The following is a 9,307-nucleotide window of genomic DNA, read 5'->3' as shown; positions in this document are numbered from 1 at the left end:
GAATTTAGAGAGCCCAATTAACCTGACAGTCATGTTTTTGGACTGTGGGAGGAAGCCGGAGAACCCGGAGAGAACCCACACATGCGCAGGGAGAATATGCAAACTCCATGCAGAAAGACCCCGGCCGGGAATCGAACCCAGGACCTTCTTGCTGCAAGGCAACAGCTCTACCAACTACGCCACTGCCCCAGATCTATTCAATAAATTATAATTTATAGTTAATGTAGAAAGATGCCTCTCCTTACCATCTATCTAGTTTTCATGCCTTTGATGAGAGGTTCTGTCTTTCTTAGACAAGAGTTATGCCTAAGAAGGTTAAGGTTATCTTACACTTGATGCATATACAGTCCATGCGGAAAGTAGATGTACAGAATAAATTTTTGCAGTATTTCTATTCTGTGCAGATTGTCCGCATTGTGGCCCACATTCTGCTAGGCTATAGGGGGCAGTATGAGGCAATTATGGCAAGAGCACTACACAGTTCAGCATGTTTAGTAGTAATAAAATACAGTTGTTAGCAACATGTGATACCTGTGAGCATGGCAGTCATTACTGGTGTAATCATAAAGTCGACTGTCTTTGGGAACCTCCACTAAAACAAGCTTGTCTGCCATGGTTTTTCACATGGAACTGTTCACAGAGTTACAAAATTCCATAGGCATGCAGTGAGGAAAATTTTCTCCTGGGGGAGGAACAAGGGGTCGAGCAATGTTGTTGCTGAAATGACAGAAATTGATCATGAGGTGACATGTGGTGGATCAAGTATAAATCAGGCTTTTGAATCCTGTTTTTGATAGAGTGAATATTAATAAATATGGCTTGACACATGGAGTTAGCTAGCTTCTTCATATAGCATGTCTAAAATGCCGCAACAGGACACATAAAAAAATTAAGAGACGCTTATCTGTGGTGGAAATCCTTCATTGACAGATTCCAATTATTAAATGCTTCATATGTGCCTCTCTGGTCAACCTGTCACACACTAACCAGTTCTGATAAAATATTAAATAAAAACAGCATCATTGGGCTACGGGCATAAAAGAAATAAAAAAAATCACAACAGAAGAAGGAGTGAAATAGTATTTTGAAAATCAAAACAATGCTGTGTAATGCTTTGATATAGCAGATATTACATTCTTCCTAAATCTAATTTTAAAATGGTTATGAAAAAAATAGAATCACAATTCAAAATGAGCAAAACAATTGTGATTTATTTGGTTTTAAATAAAGTCAAAAACTGTAGTTTAAGCTCTTTTTAGTTTTGCAGCAAAATAAAGCTAAATAAGATCTCTGTGTGGCTCCAACATTTGGGATTCATTACTTAAAATCTGTTACTGAATATTTGATTTTGGGGACTTTTTAAAATGTATTTATTTATTTATTTATTTTTAATTTAGGTTTAGGTTTGCTAGGCAACATCACTTCCATTCTAACATTTATGACCAAAATTTGGAATGTTATTTTTGATGTCACACTGGTTGGTGTCAGAACCCAACATTCAATTTGAGTTCAGTCTGTCTGAAATCTCTGATAGAGTGAGACATAACTACAAGAGATAAAACTGCCAACACTTGTAGGTGTAGATCGACTCTGAAGTCTTCAAAAAAAAAAAAAAAAAAAAAAAAAATGGTCAAAGAGCTTAAAAAGAAAGGAAAATCGCCGGCCCTCAGGAGACGACTAGGTAACTGAGTTTATGAGTTTCAGTAAAAATGAACAATAAATGGTTCATGTTTCAGTTTCTGTGAGAAAAAATGAATGTGGGTATAACAGTTTTTATTAAATCCACATTACTATGTACTTTACATTACTATGTACTTAAAATATTTGGAGTTTTTATCATAAAGGATTTCTGCTACTGACTTGTTTACTGTTGGGAACATTGGGATGTGTGAGTCTGTGATAGTTTCACCCAGAAGCATGTGTCTTGGTAAAAATAAGTTAAGCATTCGACAGTTTGTTTAATAAAGTCCCTGATCAGACGGACCCTGATCCCTCTGATCACATAAATACCTCACATAGTATTTATGTGAGGTGACATAAATACTAAATTTTGACTAATTCGAAAAAAGAAAATCACATTATTTTCCTGACATCTCTCCCATTTAGAGGGCAACAACAGCATGATGTCAGCTGGCTCAGAGTCTGTTAAGGACAGCAGACCAAGGAAAAGGAAAAAAGCTGCAGGTGAGACCCCCAGAAGACGGATCATGGTCTCTCAGATGGCTGGAGCCTCCACAAGCTGCCAGGGCACGAACAGAACCATGAGGAGACTGAGGAGTAACACCACAAAGGAGGCAGAGGTATCTTCACCACCAGCCAAGAAGAAGAAGAAGGGACTCTTGCATCAGGTCCTGACCAAAGAACCTCCATCCTCCTGGGACATCAGCTCAGGTTGGCTACTATGATGAAGCTATTTTTAGTTCCCACCAGATCATCAGCATGATTATTAGGATTCATACAAATTCAAAATTACTCTATTGATCCCAAAGGGAAATTAAATGTTGTAACTAATGTGATGGCTGTTGGTAGGAAAAGATCTGTAACAGTCCATATTTAAAGAAGCATCTGAATGTTACAGTTAAAGAGAGTAAAAATATCACAAAGAATAAACTATGGTATCTTGTAAAAGCATTCACACCCATTAAACAGGTTTTACATTAGAAAAAGAAACTTTGATTGTTTTATTGTGATTTTATGTGATATGCAGCTATACATGAATACACACACCAAACTTATTTTAAGTATATGCCCTTCCTCATGTTGTGCATCAGAAGAAAAATCTAATTAGCTATAATCAAGTTAGTGATCTTAACATGTCAAGAGGTTCAGCAGGTAAAGATAACTTTGTGAGCCTGTTTAAGGGCACATCCACACCAGCCCTGGTCAGTCCGCTTCAATCCGGTTCCAGTCCAATTGTGTACAAAGTCTGGTCATTTGGGAAGGTGTGAATGCGTAATCAAACTATGGTCCGCCTACTTACCTTGGTTTGGTTGAAGTGAACTCTGGTGCAGTTTGAATGTATATGTGAACACCAAGCAGACCAGAGACCACTTCAAAAGCAGGAAGCAGTGCATTCTGGGTAATCACAACCAATAAAAACTTATGAATCTAGTGCTGGCAGGAGAAATGGCTCGTGGTCTTTTACCGAAGACCAAAAAGCAATCTGACTCAACGCCAGTTTTGTTCATATTTTGTGAAGGAAAAGTTGTGTTCAGTCACGTTTCTTTCAGTGGTTCTTGGTGCAGCGCCACCACACGTGAGGAGTGAACAGGTTGTTCAAAGTTAGTTTGTCTCAGTGCAGTGTGGAAGTGAAACACACCAGCTGAAAATGGAACAAATGTGCAAAAAAAATCCTAAACCTTATGTTTCAATCGGGAGATTGTTCTCTTTGGGTGAGCCTGTTTCTTATTTGGGTTACGCTTATTGTTAGAATCCAGCTCCTGTCCAGTACCGGCAGAGGACTTTCAGAAACCACTGAAGAGGAAGAAGATGAAGATGGAGGAAGAAAGAGTGGATTCCCCAAGAGGTAGGTGATAGATTTGTAACAGACCCATTCATGAGACAGAAGTAAGGTGTGGTAATATAATGATATCTGAAGTACCATTAGTGAATAGAGATTTATTCTAATGCTTTGTGAAACTTTAGCTGAATTCCAGGAAAAGTATGTCCAGCTGCATCAGCTTGGAGATGGAGGTTTTGGATCTGTGTTTGCTGGATATCGGATCGAGGGTAAATTGCCTGTAAGTGGTACACACCAACACGCAAACACACATCCATAAGTTCACTTGGTTCAAATTCTTTTTTAAGCCAGTAAAGGTCAACATTTGTAGAGAAGACGTAAGGTCCTCAAAGCAGTGGAAGACTAACAATTAGTCAGACTGACTGTGATTTTAGCTGATTTTAGCCAATAGAAATGACTCAAACTGAAAATGTTTATATGTGTGGGATACAACTTCATTTTTATGGATATAAACCATGTAGAGTTTCACAATAAACTATTATATTCATTATTCTCTCTGCCGGAAAAAAAAATGGTTGACCATCTTTATCAATCTTCCTGATCGGTTGGGACTCATCAGTCAACAAGAGTGGAGTATAATTTACGATTTTGTTACTTCCTTCCTTCTTTCTTTCTTTCTTTGTTTCTTTCTCTTGCCTTCCTTTCTTACTTTTAGCTTCAAAGTTTGTAGGTTCTGAACTGTTTCTCAGTCTCATAGTTAGCATCCTGATAATCTCAGAGTCAGCTGATACAATTTAGTCACTGCTGAGGTGGCTTGACATAGACAATGACCTCAACCAACTTTAACTTCAGTGTTTTAATATGTTGTTTAGAAAACTACTGCTGATAACTTTAAAGAATCTAACATTAGAAAGCACTAAATATCTCTTTAAGAATATTTCCTCTCTAACATCCTAACTAAAGTCTTCTCGCTATCTTATAGGTGGCTATTAAACACATCCCGAAAGACAATGTGGTCATCAAACATAAGGTAAGTGAGCAACAGCATATAGCAGTGTTTCCTCTTCTTAGTGGATTACAGATGCAGATGCTCTGTAGATCCCACACATTCTGGACACAAACTGTATAGAGAAAACTTTTGCCTTGATTGGTGCTATAGAACACGGTCTGCCATAACCAGACAGCAGAGTTTCTTTTCTCCGATGAACACAATGAACACCTTAGAAGCCGTACCATTTAAGCAGTTTTTCTCTATCACATCAAACCATCTGTGTGTTTAACTATCCATCTAAAATGTTGGCTACAAATACATGTACATGATTTATACTGTATTTCTCTTAAAGTTTGCTTTGATCACTTGAACATCGAAGTCATATCATTTGTTTATGCGCATAGTTTTAGCCAGTAAAGCCACTCTGATTTTGATGGTGGGTTCCTCATGTTTGCTGGGATGTTTCAGGATGAGAACGGCAGGGAGCTGGCCATGGAGACTGTAATCATGTTGAAGCTGAGAAGTGCAACAGTGCCGCAGTTGGCCATGGTGTCCCTGCTGGACTGGTACGATCTGGATCAGGAGCTGATTTTAGTGATGGAGCGGCCAATGTTTGCTGAGGACCTTCTGGTCTTTCTTAAAGAGCGTGGAGGTTGTCTAAATGAGAAGGAAGCCAAGGTAAGCTGCTGGACAGAGTTTGGGTGTACCTTAGAGGGTTTGGTTATAAAATACCAAAGCTTGAACTTTTCGAAGAGCAGCGTTTGATACATTAAGATGCCAAAGAACATTAAGCAAAGCTTTGAGTTGCTATTATGCATACACAGGAAGACTTGCAGCTGTTAATGAAGAGAATGTTGTCTCACAGAGAACCATGTACTGTACACTGAAGTTTGTAGTTGTAATGAGACATGTGAAAAAAAACAAAAACAAACTCAACATATTTTGAAGACATGTATGTATGTTATACATGTATCTCTGTTGTTCTTGACCATGTGATGTTTTTTCTTTAGATCATACTGAAACAGCTTGTAGAAGCAGCGCTTTACCTTCAGAATGCAAACATCTTCCACAGGGACATTAAGGTGGAAAATATCCTGATTGAGACCACCACAGAAGGTCTACAAGTCTATCTGATAGACTTTGGTTTGAGCTGCTTTGATGATAGAAGAAAACATGAACTACTCTGTGGTACGAATGGACCGTAGAACCTGGTCCTGTCTCATTTATTAATCCTGTTTTGTCTTACTAATTGTCTTATTCTTACACTCCTTCAAGGTACTCCTGAACACCTCCCACTGGACTGGTTCATGCACAACAACTACTGTGCTGAACCCACAACAGTGTGGCAGCTGGGTGTGGTGCTGTTCGAGGTGGTCCACATGATGCGGTTCAACAGCCACAGCTTCCTGAAAAACAAGCTGAAGATCAGCAAAAGGCTCTCCAAGAGTGAGACAAACTTATCAGCATAGCTCACAGCACCAAATAAATCTGTTCTGTGTCATTCTGTTGTGTTTCCCTGCCTCTGTTCATTGTTGCTGTTTGATCTCTGACCCTCCAGACTGCCAGGATGTTCTGACAAAGTGTCTGATGGTTGACCCTGTGGATCGTCCCACACTGGAACACCTGCTGGGCCACCCGTGGTTTTCGTAGCTTACACACACACACACACGCACACGCCCCCACACACCCACCCCCACACACGCATACAGGAATGAACATGTGTGGACATTTGGACATGTATGTATGTGTCCATAAATATATGGACACATACATACATCTACTGAATGTTTCACTTTCAAATTTTAACCTTTTGATTTTGGGGGTGGGTGACATGTCAAAGCTAAACAATACTTCCTTCCTTCTTGCCTTCCTTTCTTTCATCTTTCCTTCCTTTCTTTTTTCTTTCTTCCTTTTTTACTCCCTCCCTATTTTCCCTTCTTCCCTACCTCCTTCCTTTGATCTTTTCTTCCTTCCTTCCCTGCAGGTTTGAGAGGGGACCTGGTCCCAGTCTCCAGCAATCTGTTTTCTTATTGTGGAAACAATATCCATACGGTTAATTTGTGACTTTTGCTTTTCTCTGAGTGCTCTTGTTGAAACTAAATCTATAATTTTCATCGGGACATTTATTTTGGCTTCCTCCTCAGTTCTAGAAATCATCCATTCTAAAATAGCTTATAATTTCCGGGGTTTTCTCCGGGTGCACCGGTTTTTTTCCCCTCTAATCCAAAAAAACCCCACATCCATATTCGGTTACATGAAACTTGTACACCATGCTTGTGTAAGTATGTTTTTTTTTTTTTTTTTTTTTTTTTTTTTTTTTTCTGGGATTAGTCTCTATAGTGACTTGATTGTCAAGGATGTCCCCATTCTGCAACCATTGCCCAGCTCTTTGATATTAGACCAGATTGGGCCGGAACAGAGAATGGATGAATGGTTTGTTCATGCAGGTGGTTTGACCTGGGGGAGGTCCACATCAGAGGTCTGGGAGGTCCAGATTGCCAACATGGATTGGCAGGATTGCAACACTCAACTTGTTGCATGTTTTTAATTGTGCTATCTTTTATCAAAGTTCCATTCTGGGTTGAAATTGCTTCCAGTGTTGCTGCTTGCAACACTAAGGTCACATGCTTCCAACGCTAAGGTCAGGGGTCAAGGCATGCAGGCCTTGACCCCTGACCTTAGCGTCACAGGTCAGAGGTCAAAGCCTGCATGCCCTGTCTGTCCATTTGCCGGTTTTCTAGGTACTGTAGTTCACTTCTATAGTCCAAAAGGTATCTGTGATAGGTTGAGTTAAGTCTTGAATTCTCTCTTATGTACACACACACACATAACAAGCACACATTCATACCATCAACATGACTGTAGGTGCAATATCTTTTTTATGCATGTTTCAATATATTTGCATGTCCTTGGTTTATATGTGCATGCATGTTTTTTGATGTATGTGTATGTAAGTAAGTGTAATGACGTAGTTAATAGAAATATGTTTTCTGCTTTAATCTGTCATTGTTGTTCCCAACATTGCCGTTATTTCCTTGATAACTCTTGTATCAGCTAACATCCAACTAAGATCCAGCTGGATGTTAACTGTATGTCAGTTAATATCATGACTAGATCTTCTCAAAGTTTTTTTTTTTTTTTTTTTTTTTTTTTTAAGATTGGAGATATTCCGACCCTGTGTTCCTGTTTGTCTCTCTTTCCTGTCCTCTCCAACCCCAGCCAGTCGAGGCAGACGGCTGCCCGTCCTGAGCCTGGTTCTGCCAGAGCTTTGTCCTGGTAAAAAGGGCTTTTCTCTCCACTGTCGCCCCGTGCTTGCTCAGGACGGGGGATTGCTTTAAAATGAAGTTTTGATGCAATCTGCTGGTTTCCTCCCCTCCGTAGAATCGCCACCTTAACGTGGTGGAGGGGTTCGACTTACCCCCATGATCCTGAGCTCTGAGTTGCCTGGGACTTTGATCTTTGGTGTGGTCACCCATGGCAACGTGCCTTCAAAATAGGGGTGGGGGGGTCACACCAAGAGCGATTCAAATACTTGGATGGAGTAAAGCTGTAGAGGTGAACATCTGGAGTCAACCCTGTCTTGGAAGCAAACCTGGTGGGAGAGCTTTAAAGCAACAGTAACCCCCTTCCACATGGATCTACCACAAACTGGAAGGCACATTCAGGTTGGTTACCAAATCAGTTGAGTGTAGAATAAGGCAACAGATTTAGCTTAATAATTAGTGTGTGATGAAAAATATCATAACCTCCTATTTTAAATGGAACTTAAAGGTGTTTTTATGTTTTCTCCTTTCCTTCCAGAGGAGCCTGAGATGAAGACAAGTGCTCTTCTTCCACCCTCATTTTTGCCATGGCCAGCCATTGGGTTCCCTTGGAGTCCAGATGTTCCTTCTCACCCACCTTTGATTTTGCTGATGTTGCTAAAGTTAATGTAGCCTCCTTATTGTTCAGTTGTACTTATGTTATACCAAACTACTAAAAATAACTGCAACATTTGTTACTAATGAAGTATATTTTCTTAAGTAAAGCTTATTTAAATTGGTTTTGTAGTTATTTTTGGGGAAAATCTTATTCGGGACAGTAGTCAATCAATGGCTGCTCTCACTCAAAGCTGTTTTTTTAAAGAATGAAGGTTTTTCTGAAATCTTAGCTTCTGTTTGCGTTTAAGCTCCCATTCCAGGTTTTCCAGTTTCTGGCTCACACATTTCTTCCGTCTTAATTCATAAAGTGCTCACCTACAAGCCTGATGCACTCATTATCATGGCTGCTAACCTTGAAGGTGTTCTTTTTCTTCAAGGGAAGCTGTGAATTATTTTTCTGTCTTGTTGCCGTGTTATGTGCTTTGAGCAGACATTCACCACTTTGTATCCTTGTAATAACTAATTTGTTTAGGGCTCTTGGTGCTTTTCTGAGTTGAAAGTAAAACTTTAAAGATGTTAAAGTTTTAACATCTAATATATTTAAAATGAATCAGGAGTCCCGAGTCAAAGAACGGGGTGACATCATCATCACTCTAATAAATACTTATTTGAATTCTGTCAGTAAAACATGTTGGATGGGGTTGGATCATTTTAAAATATGGCATTAAAAAAGATTGATAGGTAATGGCAAAATTCAAAAACACATTTTGCAAAACAAAAACTTTTATGCTTGCTTGAGGTGGTTTTTGGCTTTTTCTTAAAAAGTTAATGTGCCAATGAAGAGATGGACAGAAAAAAGTTCTGAAGTACCTCACATGACTGATCATGAATCATTAGAATTGCACTTCTTTCTCTATATCTTCAGACAGCATGTAGCATTGCCACTATTAAATGACAAATAGCAGATTCCTGACACCCTCTTCTCATTTCTCAGAG

General features: G+C 39.3%; 1 protein-coding gene and 1 long non-coding RNA gene across 2 annotated transcripts; both read left to right on the top strand.

Moving 5' to 3' along the window:
- The first annotated feature begins 1,531 nt into the window (after nt 1–1,531).
- On the top strand, nt 1,532–6,699 carry LOC122824361 (serine/threonine-protein kinase pim-2-like). Its single transcript, XM_044104871.1, has 9 exons — nt 1,532–1,681; nt 2,107–2,391; nt 3,431–3,526; nt 3,646–3,740; nt 4,443–4,490; nt 4,920–5,129; nt 5,462–5,639; nt 5,727–5,897; nt 6,010–6,699. Exons 1-9 carry the CDS (start codon nt 1,627–1,629, stop codon nt 6,099–6,101), a joined length of 1,230 nt encoding a protein of 409 aa, XP_043960806.1. The 5' UTR covers nt 1,532–1,626; the 3' UTR covers nt 6,102–6,699.
- Nucleotides 6,700–7,679: 980 nt separating this feature from the next.
- Nucleotides 7,680–8,493, top strand: LOC122824363. The gene is made up of 2 exons (XR_006369486.1): nt 7,680–8,116; nt 8,253–8,493. It is a non-coding gene; the product is annotated as an uncharacterized LOC122824363 (long non-coding RNA).
- The last annotated feature ends 814 nt before the right edge of the window (nt 8,494–9,307 follow it).

This window comes from Gambusia affinis, linkage group LG21 (assembly GCF_019740435.1).
Source record: "Gambusia affinis linkage group LG21, SWU_Gaff_1.0, whole genome shotgun sequence".
NCBI classification, from domain to species: domain Eukaryota; kingdom Metazoa; phylum Chordata; class Actinopteri; order Cyprinodontiformes; family Poeciliidae; genus Gambusia; species Gambusia affinis.
The sequence above is the reverse complement of the archived record's forward strand: the minus strand, read 5'-3'. Positions and strand labels throughout refer to the sequence as shown.